The 17,793-nt window shown below is 39.9% G+C and overlaps 1 protein-coding gene across 1 annotated transcript in view; it reads right to left on the bottom strand.

Moving 5' to 3' along the window:
• The window catches only part of igsf9ba (immunoglobulin superfamily, member 9Ba), a gene marked incomplete at both ends in the record, with an annotated part of 68,427 nt that extends 56,201 nt beyond the window's left edge, over positions 1 to 12,226 (bottom strand). Inside the window, one exon of the mRNA XM_083913467.1 lies at positions 12,163 to 12,226. Coding sequence (XP_083769593.1) covers positions 12,163 to 12,226 — 64 coding nt within the window. The remainder of the gene's footprint in view (positions 1 to 12,162) is intronic.
• Positions 12,227 to 17,793: the final 5,567 nt, after the last annotated feature.

Raw genomic sequence — 17,793 nt, 5'->3', positions numbered from 1 at the left:
TTGGATTGCAACACACACAGAGGGAGTGTGACTTCTACATAGGAAGCCATTACTCCACTATATCTTTACATGGCATATATTTGTTTGCTGCTATATTGATGTTCATAGAACCTTTAAGTAAAAGTAACAATACCACAGTGTAATAATACTCCAAGTAAAAACATTGAAAATGTATCTTCAAATATATTAGCATCAAAATACACTTATAATGCAACAAACAAGAAAAAAGTACTCATACTGTATACTCAGAATGGCCCATTTCATATATATACATATTTCACTATATAATATGACGAACGAGTCAGTGGCAGAGTTTGTTTCCATCACAACTTCGACAGTTCAGCACTGTCGTCATCCGGTTACGCCCGCCCATAACAGATAGTACGATTTGATCGGTGATTCAGGATTTTCTGACATAGTTAATGAGCTCCAGGGGTTCGTGCCCAGAGGCAGTTGCAGAGCAAATTGAAATTTGCAGTACCCAGCAGTATATAAAGAAATTAAGGATAGCTCCATTTTAACCAGTAGCAACATTAAACATATTCTGAGATGGGACATCTACATAATGATTACTTTTACTTTTAATACTTTTGTAATTTTACTTTGAAGGCAGGACTTCTAGTAATCCAGTATTTCTATACTTTGGTATTGCTACTTTTACTGTGTGATTAAAGCGTGATTTTATATAGGTAATTATTCATATTAGTGTATTACCTACCTTTGATGGCAGTTAGCATATGAATAGATTCTGCATAACAATGTAGAATCTGTATACAACGAGACAAGAATTGAGCAGCTGATGCATTTTGTTTGTAGTCCGAGTAGTACATACCAATCACATTTGAGCAACCTCGGTTGCATGCACGTAAAGAGTCTGTACCTCATACATACCCACTTCAAAAATGCGTTAAGTAAAAGATCTGAGTACTTCTTGCACCACTGCTTACACGCACATCTAGCTGGGAACACTGTGCCTACACAGACAGTTAACTTCCATACAAAATTAAATATATGAGTTCCTCATTTTACTTCACATGTAGTCCAAAGTGTATTTTTTCCAGTGCACAAGCCAAGACAATGACCTCAGTCTCTCTACCTTTGCTTTGTACAGGGACAATGTAAGATGGATTTGGTCTCTTCATTATTTAGCTCTCTTTAATGGCAAAGTTCCCCCTTCTAGACAAGCAATGCTCAGTCAGGGATGCAATAGATGTGCTGACACGTGCACGAACACACAACAAGGAGAGATGTGTGAAATGGGCTTGGCTTGCGAAAGACACTAAGGGCGAACCAACATTGCCGGGCACTGCACTGCCAGGGGTGCACATTATGAAGTTTCTTTGGCAGCAGCTGTAAGTCAAAGAAACTCCTCAGTGCGGCCATGATTTAGTCATTTTTAAAGTTGTTCACGACTATTTCTTTTCTTTTTTTTAGATGAGTTAGAAATTATTCAGCCAAGGTGTTTTAAGTTAATTGCACAAAGAAGCATGCTGTTACCAGTGCTTATTAGTGGGGTTTTTGTGTCTAATTACAGCTGAGTTTATTCAGCATCAGTAGATGATATGTAACAGTGTGAGCGAAAGGTTTATGAGATGCAACGTAGCGTAAGCCTTCATGACCGCTGTCCTCTCTCGTGTACATCTCAGCACTACGTCTCAGCGCTACGCACGTTCCCGCTAGGCACGTTCCCGCTACGCTCTTCTTCGTGGGTTTCTTGGCAGCAGCTCGCTAAGCTCCGCTCTGTTTGTTCGTTTCTGTCTGGTTAAATCCGTGGTTAAATCACCACATTAATGTCTCTTTCTGCTCTGAAAAAAAGAAAGGTGGACACAGAAAACCGGCAGTTCACCAGAGAAGATTTAGTTTCTGTCACTGTGAGTTTACTCTGCAGCCATATCTGCGTGTAAAGAGGAGAAGTTGATAGAAATTATGCTACTCTGCATTTATGTTACTTTCATTTGTGTCAGTCCAGTTTTTGATGAATAAACTAATGTTTCATATGTATTTGTCAGCCTGGTAAAGTAACTAGTGACTGAAGTAATCAGATAAATGTAGTGCAGTAAAAAGTATAACATTTCCTCTGATTTGTAGTGGAGTAGAAGTATAAAGTAGCATGTGAATAAAATACTCAAGTAAAGGAGAAGATCCTCAAACTTGTACTTTAGTCTAATAATTGAGTGAAAACCTCTGTTTAACAGGTTTGTTCATTTAACAAGGATTGTTTTTTGACAAGCTTGTTGCACTTTGAGGCCTATGACTAATATTTGCATTGATAAAATCAAGACAATATACTGTATGTACTCCTATGTCGCTGCATTGTTTTACAATATCCATCAATCTGATGCTCATATTTTCCGGACCCTCATTTTGGATCATTTTCGTCAACAGGCCTCAATTCTAAAATTAATTGAATAACCCCGATTTAGCCTATTTCAGTCAGTTCAGTGATTGCTGTTTGTGCGTATTTTAGTGAAAGAAAACCTATTTTTCTTCATATTTTTCTAAGATTTGATAATGTAAAAGTGTTTATATTCTTACCTAGAAGGCAAACAATTGTTTACCTTTTTGCCAAATAAATATATAAACGCGTAAATGTAGCATTGTCTCTCCTACTGTTTTCAAATCTCACTTCACTTTAAATTTAAGATTGTTACAGTAATCCCTAAACCTGCTGCCTCATTATTTCAGTTTTTGCATGATTGCATGACATGTCCTTAAGAATATCTGGTTAAAAAATAATCTAATTATTAGGCTACAGATCTGATACATGGTATTTTAAGAATCTAAAAGAAATAGAAAAAAACAACCGAACCGAACCGAAAAACCGTGACCCCAAAACTGTGATATGAACCTAACAGTGGATTTTGTTAACCGTTCCACCCCTAGTGGCTAATGATACAGATCTAAATAATACGCAAATTATATTTCCCATTTGGTAATCAACAACAGTAGATTAACATACAAATGTTGGTTTTACAGTTCCTCCTTGCGTGAAGTCTCCATAGCTAAACAACAACATATGACATAATCATAAGCATGTTCTTGTAAAAGAAATAAAGGTATGTTTAAGCTTACAACAACAAAACCTTCTTGATTAGGGTTTTGGAACAACCTGCCTCAGAAAATAAAGCTTGCAGAATCAGTATTAGTCTTTGTGGAACAGGTACAGGATGTGCAGAATCGCGTCACTTTTTAGTTCCAATAGTTTTAGAATATTTTAAAACTGGAACGGTTACATATAGTATCTTTTTTTCTACCAGAAGGCCCTTGTCATCTAATACAAATGTTGAACTGGTAACTGGATAAAAGTGTAATTATGTGTAATTCTATTAAACTCTGTGACCTGCCTCTTCACGAGTTCAGCGATTTCAGAGTTTTGTGATCTTACACTACGTCACCTGATTACCTTCTTTGCTTCAGACCTATTAGAAAACTTTATAGTCTGAATCATGACCTCACATTATGCTGAATAGCTTTTTTTAAATCTCAGATTAAATCAATCAGAATTCCCTACTTACTCCTTATGTTAATTTATCAGCTGACTGCCTGATTCATCGCATGTCTAAAAATATTTATTTTTTTAAGCTGCGTGGTAAGACCGATAGACTTTACTGTAAAAATAACATCAGTCAACCTGCAGTCAGTGTAAGATCAACACAATATCATGTTTGACTTCTATTCTCCAAAGTAGCGCGACATGCTTTCAGAGAGTAGATGATGTAGTGGTTAGGAGAGCAGTCCATCCCACCAACCAGAAACACATGATCTGAAAAAATGGCTTTCCCAGAATGCTGCAGGCTTTATTTGCAAGGAGACTCCGCTGGGACTGGACTGGCTCAGGGAGGAGGGCGGGGGTGGGGGGTTGGGGGCACCACCAGAAAGAGCTGGCACATGCCCAGTACAGAGAGTCTGCCATCCACAGCTTGAGCACAGGCCTTTTCCAAAGCTCATTACTAAGCTTTACTCTTATGATGGTGATTGTGAGGGTGAAAGTACAGCAGTGAAATATATAAATAACAGATATGAAGTTGTGCTGTGTGTCTGTTGGAAAATGACGAATTGGCTGAACCAAATCAGGAGAACGTCATTTAAGAACAACTTGGCAAAGGGTGTAATGCATCAGTCAAGCAGATATGTTTCAAACACACGGTTGGAGGAGAAAAAGAGAAATGACACAATGCAGCTACAAATAAAGATGAACTTTGTGACCTTCAGACAGAGCCAGGCAAACCGCTCCTTATTGACTGATTGATGGTTTTACAGGCAGCAAAGATTATTTTGTGCAAGCCAGAGCTGACATGATAATGACATTTCTGACAGCAGCGTGAGTACAGTATATTGATGCTCTGAGAAAACAGAAGTTTCAATTTGGGTTTTATTTAACACAGTTAGTGATATTTGCATGTCAGCCTCGGTTCAGATCTTGGTTCTTGCAGCTCAGATGAACTAAACACTCTACAGTGACCTTGTGTTTTTATTTATGGGTCTTTTGGGAAGTTTTGGATACAAAGTGGGATAGTACATTTTTATTATTTTATACTGCCATTCCACTACATTTTAGAGGTGAATATTGTACTTAATATATCACAAATGTGTGGCACCTGGTGTTTTTCAGATTGCAGATTTAATCTACAATATCTGTTTTCAAAACATTACAATTTCTATATATATAAAGTAGTTTAAATTAGCTCCACCAACTGAAACAGTAAAAGGGTGCACACATGTTAATAGTAATATAAAATTAAATATATGTACTGTCAGGGGGGGGGGGGGGGGGGCATTTTGCATAATGAATACTTTTACGTTTGATACTTTAAATACATTTTCCTCCTAATTTTACTTCAATTACTTGAATACTTGAAACTTCAATTACTTTATAATACGTATTTTCACATTAAAATGTCTAAAAACGACTAGACCCATGTTTTGGTACTGCAAACTAGCACAAATATTTCCAACAATGTCGAAACCCAGATAATTGTTTAATTGTAATAAAGGTAAGGGCCCGTTACGGTCACCTGTCAATGTGAATGCGTCAGTGTTGTGGCTATCTGCCAGAAGCTGTTAGAAATTTACTTTTTAAACCACTTTTAGGCCACATTTTTACAAGACACTTTTATGTTCTTGGTTGGATTTTTGGATCGGACATCTGGAAGTGAGAAACAAGACGAGCAAAGCAGCAGCTCGGCCTGCAGTCAGCTTCAGAGAAAGCGATTGTTATCGCAAATCTGCTCTATTCAGAGTTTTTACCAGTTTAAATCATCTGATCTGTTTGTTTTGGAGATGAGGCGACCTCCGCGGATAATTCGACTCCTGGTAAAAAATCTCCTAAAGGAGGAACACCGAAGGAATCCTAACTGGGAGAAACTGACTGCGATGGCGGCAACGGTGGTGAAGAATACAACTCCCATGATCCCACACTACTTCACAACATCACCAAACTCTGTCTTATGGTGTTGTTTTGATTGAGGGATGCCTAGCGACAATATACCTATATATTGTGTGTTTAAGCAGCGTTTTCAATACGGAACTTGTTGTGGAGCATTTTCATATCTGGTATAACTACTTTTACTTAATTAAAGGATCTGAATGCTTCTTTCAATACTGGCAATGTGTACTAATGGCCTCGTCACTATAGCAGCACATATAGTAATGTCAGCACATAAACATAAGGGTCCAAGGCACTCAACAGTTTACAACTTTTGCCGCATACAGTATGTCTGCATGATCACTTATCTACAATATGATACAACAATAATAGTACGTTACAACATGTCAAATCCATAACCACTTCAAGCCAGAAATAAAATTAAATTTAGGTCTGCCAGGGCCTGCATCATCTTATAGGGTCGCAAGGGCTTTGGTTCTTATAGACGCTGAGGGCCAAACATGACATGAATTGAGAAATATGATTTATTGACATGCATCATATTTACTATGTTTTTTTAACAAATAAAGATAAGCAGTCACAAAATAAAGCATCTCTAAATTGCACTGAGGCGGATATCATTGAAAATACTTCAGATGTTAGAGAAATAAAAACACTGCTGTCAAAACATTTCCTCAACCACATCATGGAACGCAGCATCTCACAATGTCCCAGACAGCTCCAACATACAGACAAAAAGAGAAGACAGCCCAGTCTATCTGAACTGCAATCTGAAGCTGGACTCCAGAGACAGTAGGAGGGCTTTCAGACGCTGCATCAGCGCTGCTGGGAGGCCTCAGATATGTGAGTGGCAGTTTTGACACCTTCACAAATGCCGTCTGCTTCTATATATCTCTGTCTTTGAAGACGCGTGCCTTCAGAAGAAGCCCAGCGACGGGAACAAGTGTGCTAAGCCACGGTTCACGAGGGAGCTCCTGTGAAACATAAAGGAGCGTGCTTACGAGAAGGGAATTACTGATGAATACCATCTGGCCAAAAGCCAGTTCAACAAATGCTTAAAACACTCCAAGTCCCAGTACAGGACCTGAGAGGAGAGTCAGTCTGCCATCAGTGACTCAGGCTCAAAATAGTCCTTCAAATATACCCCTCCCCGACACTTGCCAATGACATTTAATTACTTCTTTATGGCCATCAGTGTCTCTCTTGCGTCACCTTGATTGGTTGCCAAGTCATTGTTGACTTTGTTGAACTAACCTAAAGTCTGCCTGACCATATGCTGCCACCCCAATGAGCACTTGGCACAAGAAACCTTCTCTGACCGTCCATTTACGATGACCGATTGCTCATACCTGAGCTATTCTGTGTAAATACCTAACTGATGTGGTAGTAAAGAGATTCCCACCATACAAGGTAAACTTCTACTCAAACTCAACTTTTTGAGTTTTTTGTAATTTAGGTTATTTTTCTTTATGTACAATTGAATTTAACTTCAACTATTATTTCAGAAAGTTGTGGACTGCATCGATTTTCTATAATTCATTTTTATGAGTTTGTGAAACTGGATTCATCTATCCATCATCTTCAACCGCTTCTCCTTAGCGGGGTCGTGGGAGGCTGGAGCCAACCCAGCTGACGTTGGGCGTGAGGCCAGGTACACCCTGGACAGGACACCAGTCTATCGCAGGGCACATGGAGACAAACAGAGACAGACAACCATTCACACCTACCAGCAATTTAGAGCCATCAATTAATAACAATGTCTGTGGGCTGTGGGAGGAAGCCGGAGAGCCTGGAGAGAACCCACACAGACACGGGGCCATGAAGGGCTGGACTCGAACCAGGAACCCTCTTACTTTGAGGATACAGTGCTAACCACCGTGCTGCCCGGAAACTGGATTCATTGTTCATTTTTAAATTAATATTCACTTTTCAAAGGTGTAACTTATTTTGCATTTTTAACTCAATATTTAATTTATATAGCTAATCCACAGGCTAATACAACAGCTCACTGGAAAGCCCAACACTTCCAACACTTGCCAAGAATAAGAAGTGAGAAAATCATGAGACTGATGACAAGGTGCAGGCAAGCTTATTGGTTTGCACTGAAAACAGCCCTGTACTTAAAAACGCAGTGAGGTAGCAGTGACATGATGGCAAAAGATCCAGAAAGGCAGGTTGGGTGATATATGAAGGTTTGTCAGACACCAAAGCACTTCACAAACATTTATCATACTATGAGGAAGGGTCTTACAACCCGTACCAATATTTTACGTTACAAAGTAGCAGAAATGTCTTTTCAGTCGACAGCCTCTCTTACATCGGATGGCAATGTTATGCTTCTATTTTAAACAATGCAGCTGTCTATGCAGGCCACATGATATATCGGGGGAAGCATATTTTTACACTTTAACTCTATTTTTCTTTTACGTTTTACACATGAAACTACAGTGATTGTGTGTTGAGTTCTAAAGGCTGCCAAACACTGGTCACCTACACTTAATACTGTGCCTAAATCCATCCTGCGTAGACACAGATGACTGAAGCTCCTGCTAACACCACGCCTCCAGTGTAGACCAATGTAGGCAGAATTAAAATTCAGCCAATTCAAAATCTAAACCTTTGAGCATGGCAGTTTCCTTTATCAGGCATAGTTGTTGATGAGGGATACAGTCAACACAAAGAACATTGTATCTCTTAATAAATTGACACTCGCTTTAATGCTAGGATGCTATTCACTGAGTTCAACTTCCACTTTTGTCACCATGCTGCCAGCCACGAATAGTCCCAGCTAAACTTGACCCATTTAGGCTTTCAGTTTCCCTTACAGATGAAAACATTTTATGCATCTAGGACTCTACTTGTCAGACAGCCTCTTTATAAGCACATCTCAGTATAGGACTGCAAGCATGCTATGATGTTCACTAGCAATTGTTTTTTTTTCTTTTAATCAGTGACTATAAAGTCTATAAAATGCACATCACAGCTTACAGTACCAAATTATAAACAGATGTTTTAAATTGGCTTTTTTTAACCAGATTCAAATGTATTTAATTTACAATGACATGAAACACGGAGCCCTGCGATAGACTGGTGTCCTGTCCAGGGTGTACCCCGCCTCACGCCTGATGTCAGCTGGTCCAGCCCCTCCACGACCCCGATAGGGACACGCGGTTGAAGATGGACGGATGGATGGATGAAACACAGATAAAGGAAGCAAGTGTTTGACAACAAATGTTGAGTGTTACACCTCTGATGTAATTCAGTCTGTGCATTGATGAGAATGCCTACACTCATGTTTTCAAACTGCATTTCTTTGCAGAATACACCGCCTTTATGGCCACCATGGCATTGTATTGAAAAATCACGACCTGCATCACATTATATATTGCCACCAACAAATCCCCCGTGTTGAAATGAGAACTGACTTCCAGTATAGTCTTCATCGCTACCTCTTCTAGTCTGACCAGTGTCTAGCTCTTCCAGTGTCTTGCTGCAACACAACATCCAGCTAGTCTTATATCCTAGTTTTACTGTTCAAGCAGGGCTGTGTGATATAAGATAAATATCACACATCATGATGATTTCCGATATGCAACAGTATCTAAGTCCATTCGAGTAAACACACCAACTCTTCTAATTCTAAAAACTAATTTCCAAGAAATAGTATAATCTGATGGTGTTTGGCCTTTTATGTTGAAATTACATTCATATGATGTCTTATGTATGACTGTATTTGCAGTAAAACAGCCTTCATCCATATATGTGGAAGTTTATGTTTACTGAATGAAATCAAAATTATTATACATTGTTTCAGGAAATCTTAGCATTTTTTAAAATTACTTCTTCACAGGGAAAACAAGACATGCCTTGCTGCAGACTCATTATTCTTGTCCCTTTCTAACACTATGCAGAGTGCACATATAAAAAAATACCATTCAAGAGGAAGAAGCCAAGTCTCAGCTCAACTGTTTTGGAGCAAGTTCTCTTTTGGCCATCTGTTTTGATTTATGTTCATTGGTACCTTGAAATCTGACCAATATCTCTGCATGATGCTGTCATGCTGTCAGTGCTCTTACTTTGGAGTCTGACAATGGAAGGTCCATGACATTTTCTTAAATATAGTATTTCTAATTGGTAGTAGGCTATTACGGTCAGGTATGGACCACCATTTTGTTATTATGACATCCAGTCCAACAACATGGGATCATACTGGCTCTCAATGGAGAGGGTACGTGCTAAACCAGTTGACATGCATATCACTAGCAGGTGTATAAAGATGGCAACTTATTTAATTACTGTTCTCTGAAGGACTAGTTTGAAATTTTGGGAAATATGATTATTCAGTGACATTGCTGTGAGTTAGATGAGAAGATTGATACCATTCTCATGTCTTTACAGTAGGAAGTTACAGCAAGCAGCTGGTTAGCTTAGCTTAGCACAAAGACTGTGAGCAGGAGTCAGCTAGCCTGGCACGTACAAAATCCAAAACGAAAAAAACATGGCTGTATAAAGAGAACTGGAAACAGCTTTTGAGTCAGAGCTCTGTTTCTTAGTGGCACATGAAGCCAAAGAAGTTTAACTGCTGCGTATGAAATTATCCTGATGATTGGAACTAGATAGATAGATAGATAGATAGATAGATAGATAGATAGATAGATAGATAGATAGATAGATAGATAGATAGATAGATAGATAGATAGATAGATAGATAGATAGATAACTTTATTTATCCCCGAGGGGAAATCTGCATTGTGGAGCTCACTAGAGACTTCCACAGATCTAGCCAGTTACTACCAGTTTAGCGCTCCACTAACTTGAATTGGAATTAAATGATTTAATCGTGCGGCTCTTCTCAACTTTCCAAATGTTATCAGACCAAATGGGCCAATTCTGATGTCAATACCAGACATCTTTTTCACAATGTAAGTTAATGGGGAAAAGTCTTTTTGGGCCCCATGGCATCACATGATAGACCACGTAGTTGCAATTCCATCATTTGGCCACTATGTAAAATTGGCTTCACGCCCAGTGCATTTCATGGGGGTCTGGAAAACACTACAATTTACTGACCGAAAAGAGTGACTTCCTGGAGCCTCTGCTAGTTGCCTAGCATTGTCACAGTGACATCATGACTCCAGGAACTCACTGCTCCCAGCAAAGAAATACTCCAGCATGTACTAATAATGGTGGAGCTTCTGCTAGGTCAATTTTTGTACATTCGAAGAGAGCCAGGCTAACTGTTTCCAATCTTTATGCTAAGCTAAGCTAACCAGCTGTGCGTTGTAGCTTTATATTGAACGGACAGATGTGAGGATGGTATTGATCTCCTATTCTAACTCTCATAAAGAAAACAAATAAGCTCATTTGTTGTTTTCTAGCATACTTTACTCATTTGCTATCTTCCTATCAATAGATTATGCAGCAATATAACTGAGCATTTATGACATTAAAACGGCATAATTATTGTCAAAAGCCTGCAACGATGATTTGTGTTGATGAAATAGAGATGGAAACAAGTTACAGTTGGTGTTCACATGCATTTCAGTTGTTCTCGGTTCAGGCACTATATTCTGGGAGGGGGACACTTAATAGAAAAAGTAGACTAGTTCTCATTTGTAATTACTGGTAGACTATGTTATAATTTGTGACTCTCTGGTGCAGCCTGTTTCAAAAGTAAATCACCTTTAGTGCAGTGCCTGCCAGACAACACATTCGAGTCGATAATATTTGGCCACATCTGTGACTTCATAAAATAGAGTATTTCTGCTTTAAACAATTACCCCCTCAATAGGTTCTCTAAATCAAATGCGTTATTAGAGGAAGTTTTCACAATGTGCTCTGGTTGGGCCTGAGGAGCCAGACCTGTGAACAGACCAGTTTTGACTGGGTATGTGGGGTCATTGGGATCAGTTACCAGGCGACAGCTTTGCACATGTCTCCCTCATCTGGACATAAGTGGAAAAGCAAGGTTAAGTAAGTACATGGGTCAATACAGAGTGCTCTGAAAAATATGAACAAAAGGGATATTGTGCAGTTTGGTGCTCCAGGGATAATTAGTATTAGGGGGCCTTAGATCAGCACTAGGAGAGCCTTGCAGCCTGAATGTGCTCAGTGCATCACACACACACACACACAACACGGTGACCATATTTATGTGCAGTGGGAAATTCAGCATGTGAATCCCATGCATGCAGCAATGGGCTCTATCAAATGGGCTCTATCAATTCAGAAGTGCATTTTATCTGACACGTAATGCATTATTTAGTTACTTTTTATTCCATCTTGGAGGCTGAGACGGTCACACCCCTCTCTGGAGAACTCAAATGGGACTGCTTGCTATGATACAATGCACATATTTCCCCCCTCAGCAGCGGGGACGTTAATGTGCTCGTTATTTTCTAACACACAAATGAGCCTCAGATATATCCCAATGCAGGCCTAAACCCACACAGCCATATCAATCAACACATCTTTGTCATGGTCCATCATCCTGGAGCATTTGTGGGGCTATCACTGGCATGTAAACCCCACATAGCTACCATGTATATGAGCCAAGCCATTTAAAAAGACAACCGTTTCCCCTGATACGATTTACCCAGGGCTGAACTTTCACGTGATATATGAGAGATGTAGCCATTTGTTGGGATGAATTAGCCCCACAGTTCATATGACCGAACATGAAAAAATATATAATGCGTTTGCAAAAAAAAAAAAAAGCGCACACAGAAACAGCAGAAATCATATGTGCGGCAAAGATATATTGCACTTCAACTCACCTTGAGCGGCCGTTCCTCTGGTGCTGAATACACTTGCTATCAGAGTGGCCACATACCAAATCATAGTACTATTGCCGACCAGCTATTACCACGCAAAGTGCCCCGTTCAACCAATCTCTCATATTCGACCTTGCACCTCACGGTCTCTTAGCAAAAGCCCCTTTTCATATCCTATTTTCTTTCCTCGTGGCGTTTCCCTTCATCCCTTCCCTCCCCCGTCCTTCCATCCGCATCCTCTCCCGAAGAGACAGAGCACCTGCACCGCCGCGTTTGTAGTAGACGGAGCCGTTTTACGAGCGCATAGTGAAACCAAGTGTGAGAATGCAGCCACAGGTCCGCCTCTTCTGTCATCGGATTGGCTGCTGATTGAGGCTTTGGGGCGTGTATTGGTTCTCCGTACGCCCCGCACCCGAATGACAAGAGAGCGTCTGTGCGCCGATTCAAGGTGAGTTGGAGCGTGCCATAGTAGTGGAACCGCAGTATCATGCGCATTGACAGAGAGACGTGTCCACATCTTTAAATACCTCTCCTAAACTGGCCCCACGTGCACCATCACCGCCCATCATCCATTCATCTACACAGGCTTTTTCTTTTTTGCACTAATTGTCTTATCAGTATCGGCACCGTGCAGCTATTTATGGCGCGTGTTTACTGTATATGTGCGATGAAAAGACGGGTAGATGGTGGCTGTGGCTGTGTGTGTGTGTGTGTGTGTGTGTGCGCGCGCGTGTGTGTTTGTGTGTGTGACACTCATCAGTCGCTCACCCATAGCCCTCGGCTGTTGTCATGTCCCTGTCACCGACATTAAACGCTCTTTTTTCCCAGCTACCGCGCCGTGTCTGGCTTTATGTGATGGGTGTGGCGACAGATACAATACTGTTTTTTCCTCGATGGCCACGAGCGCGAGGATGCGGCTCCATCGCGCTGCCCACTGCGCACTCATGATTACCACTGATAAGGTGCCTCACTTTCACTCCCCCTCTGTTTTCGACATGGGAGACCACAGACGGATCATGACGCCCGTGCGCCTCTGGACATCCGCTCAGATCTAACCTAAACGACGCTTCACCAGCTCCTGTGCGTCAGCCTACTGGTAGATAGGTGATCTATCATTTGAGAGAAATTCGGTCTTGCAAATCGTGGGCTTTGAGCAGAATTTGTCACAGTTTTGTCTCAGCATCTCTGTCTGTCTGTCTCCCCCCCTCCCTTCTTTTTTTGGAGGCTGTCACATCCCTGTCTGAAATCAAGGAAAATCTAAAAAGATGACAAATAATGACGATTCTCCATTTTGTTTGCAGACCTTTTTGTCATGTTGTATAATACTGCTCAGTAATATTTTCACAACATATTAGAACATTTTTATCACTATTTTATAAGCAGTTTTGGCTGGGATGCAATGGGCAGTCCTTCCCTCTCTGAGAGGACGTAGACACATGTCTGATCTCAATACTCTTTGGCCTGACAACCTGAGACTATAAATTAAAAGACCTGAACAATCTGAAACTTTTCTTGCCTGTGTGATCATATGATGGCATCACATCAGGCCTTCCAAAAAATATTCAGTCATGGTTGTCTTCACTCTTATACGTGGCTGGTTATGATCTGGTGGTTCTTGCTGTGGATGTCGTGTGAATCAAATCACTTTCATACTCAACAAACCACTCAGTGACCCCCCTCTCCGCTATATGGAGGCATAAGCATTTAGCTATGTTTACATTCACATTTATTTAAGTCCTTTACTTACTATTTCTCTAAAACAGTGGTTCCCAACCAGGTCAGGGGTCGCCAGATGATTTAAAAGCTACCGGAAATAAGAAAAACAACAAAAGAAAAGTATTTTTTTTACACATTTATTTTGTTGTGAAATTCTCGACCCTTGTTTCTGTTCAAATAAACGAGCCTGAGAAGGGTACGTTACTCTTTGGGTTGAACTTCTCACAGACTATGCAATCTGAGGAGAGGGGACGTATGTTAAGATTGCTTCTCTTTAAAGGGTTTCAGGGCAAAAAGGTTGGGAAGGACACTAAAACACCAGCCTTATACAGAAGAGAGTAATGATCAGATTTGGAGCAGGGCATAGCATCTAAGCCATGGGTGTCAAACTGATCCCGTAAAGGGCTGTGTGGCTGCAGGTTTTCATTCCAACCAAGCAAGAGCACCCTTTACTGGATCAGTTTGACACCCATGAAGCGATGCTCTCTGAACTCTCCTCTCACAGCTGTGCTTACGTGTTTCAGTGTAAGCAGGTATAGATGGGAGATCCGGGGATGGAAACTACTGCTGGAGGGTGAGCGTTAGTGAATGGAATATACAACAGAAGCCGTGAGTCATAAGTTATGGATCCTAATTATCAATAGCTGTGCAGCAGGGAGTCTGTGACTTAACAGGAGAAATAGAGTGTTTCACATTTTAAACTCCACAGAGTGGGCTGCATGAAGGAATTGTCACCATCAATGACCAAGCCGCTTTGAAGGTGGAGCATCCGTTAGATTCTCACAATTACTGTCAGGGGAGGTGTGCAAGAGTGTGCTGTGACTGCTGCGTGGCTAAACAAGGTCATATTACCTCCACAGCCCCCTCCAACCCTCACCTAAAGTTACAGAAGTGCTGACACAACACCTGAACATAGTGTAGGCCTATACCATCTTCAGCATGAGCCTTGGTAGCATAGAGTCTGTTTCCACAGTCACACACACTCACACACACACACACACATCATGGAATAAGGTTCATAAGGCCGCAGGATTGTTTTTTCTGATAGAATTTGATTTCCTACAAGCTAGAGCAGAGAAAAAAATAAGACCAGTTAAGATAATCTCTTATGCAACACAATTATTTGATTTCCAGCCCTGTCAAGGGAGACTGTATGGCTGTGTTACCAAAGGGCAGCAGGAACATGAAATGTTTCTAAATTTTGAATGCAGCAGGGATCAGTAACCCCGCCCAGAAAACTGTTTTCAGCCTCCAATGATGAGGAATGGGATATCCTGGTTAGATAAGTACAGTTGACATGAAACAAAATATAAAAAAAATTAATATATTAACTTTATTGGTTTACCTTTTATTTTGTCAGATTAATAATTAAAAGTCATAGTCTTCTTTTGAGCAGCAATCATAAAGATAAGTAGAGGCCATATCTTGCGATGGGATCCCACCAGCTGTGATGCCAAATTAAACTAGCAGCATATAGTTGGTCAGTAAATGGCCACTACACTACTTCCTACCCTTGTACTTCCGGTGCCCTTGCTTGGACCACAGCCATCTTTGAACTCTGCCTCACAAACCTGTCGTACGGTAAGTACCACCAAGAACCTGGGAAAATACTCAAACCCACCTCTGTGGTAGTTCATGCTATACTAGTGTCTCCAGGACCTCACTTTGCCATGAGGGAATACTGTGTATACCCCCCCCCCCCCCCACCCCCCCCACACACACACACACACACACACACACACACACACACACACACACACACACACACTCACACTCACCTACCAAAAAATGGAATGACATTTGTCATCGAGTTCAGCACATTCAGTTTATCTCCAGGGTCATTTTCCAGTTGGATCTTCTCAGTATGTCCACATTGGTTTATTTTACACCCACTAAAGCAGAAGAAAACATCAAAAGCAAAGAGTAGAATTGTGACATTCACAAACCATAATGTTCAACTAAACCCCAAGCAAGTTATTGCACTGCCCCCCACTCCCCATTTTCTGTAAATCTGTACACTGGTCGTGTGACTCTAAGCATAGAGCCAAACGCTTCCACAGATGCTTTAGTGACAGAGACATATGGATGTGTACAGTGAGGGCCCCGTGCAGCATCACTCAACCTTAACCTGCTGAACAGATGTTCTGCTGCATGTCTGTTTATGGTGTTTTATACGCTCAGGATGTCCTCATAGTCACACACACGCTCTTAATATAATTCTTGCTTTTGTCCAGTAGTGGTCAGCAGTGTTACAAGAAAGGAGCCTCACTATCACTTTATTTATTAAAATGTAATTCAGGACAGCTAAGAGTAACAAGAACATTAATTTGCACCTTGAAAAAATGTAGACATACAGATATATACATCCTTATTCATTATAATTAAGATGTCAAACATTTATAGTTGAAAAAATAACTTCAGTGTGTACCCCAGTATTTCAGCAATACAGTATAGTGAATGAATGAGATGGGGCTTTAATATTAATTAGAGATTTTTAGACATACTATAACGATTTGATTTTTACCATGGCTGCTCTAGCTCTGGGTATTAATTGTCATTGATTGACAGGAAATTAACTGGTAATTCTGATAATCAATTAACCTTTTCAGTCAAACAAAAATGCTCAATATTTGCTGGTTTCAGCTTCTCAAATGAAAAGTTTTGCTGCTCTTCTTTGTCATATTTAACAGCACACTGAATGTATTCACGTTTCGTACTGTTGGTCGAGTAAAACAAAACAATTTGAAGAGGCCATCAGGATATTTTTCATTTTCCAACTTTTTGTAACCGATTAATCAAGAAAATGATTATTGACCATAAATATAATGGTTAATTGTCCCCCTAATTATGTCAGCTAAATCACAGTGAAAGTGTATACATGGAGGTTTTTTTATACAGTTTTATATTCCTCTTACGTGATAAATTGATGAATTATAGATAACTATAGATATTTATAGACTTTTTTGCAAGTAGGCATATGTTAGTCTGTGCAATCAAGAATATGTATGAACAGAACACATTTCAGAATTTAATTGTAGCGTCAGAAGTATACCACAGCTGCTTTTAAAGTGATGCCATACTCAGCTTTAACACGTGGGTATGTGGTTCTGTTTGTAATTGGGAAATGTTCTGAGGATCCTTTTACTCAAATATCCCCCACATATGTAGTAAGATGTCACTGGTCCTATTTATGTGCCTATAATATGAAAAGCTAATGCTGAGTTTTATTTCTCCTCTTGTTAGTGCTGATGTCAACAATTAGCTCGGACACATTTCCCCTTTATAAATCTATGAGTAGCCTCCCTTTATCTGAGGTAGATGTTGTATATGATGAATTTGTGATATCTAAAGCATAATAATGTCTCAATTAAATCTAATTAAAAAATGCAGTTCAACACCTTTAACAAAACAAAAAAATGAAATGAAAAATAGAGTTCTGCAGTGCATATACATACTGTATTTAGATACATCTAATTCACTGTTATATCTACATAACATACATACATATCTACAGTGCCACCCTTTGTCTTGTTTAGTGAACTGAACTGCAGCAAAATTTGGACGCTGCTTCAACATAGAAAGTGACATAATTGAATGTTAAGTTATCTAATGTTCAGGTTAGCTACTAACTATTCTCCCACACAAGATGCGCCCCTCCACTAAGAGCACTGACACTTGGCTTTCAGCTGTTAACACATTAAGTCATGTTCAACCCAATTCAGCTGCAAGTTACACTGAAAAAAATGGTGTAGTAAAGTAAAGTAAATGTATCCATAGTAAAATTAAAATTCGGTGTGAACTAGAATATCTTCAGTAAACATTTGAATATTTATGTACACATTTAATTTATGTAATACATTCACTTAATAGGAAGAGTACATTTTATTATATATTAACAAATACAATTTAAATGCTTAA

The sequence above is a fragment of the Echiichthys vipera genome (assembly GCF_963691815.1).
Source record: "Echiichthys vipera genome assembly, chromosome: 5".
Taxonomy (NCBI): Eukaryota; Metazoa; Chordata; class Actinopteri; order Perciformes; family Trachinidae; genus Echiichthys; species Echiichthys vipera.
This window is presented reverse-complemented; position numbering and strand designations above follow the sequence as displayed.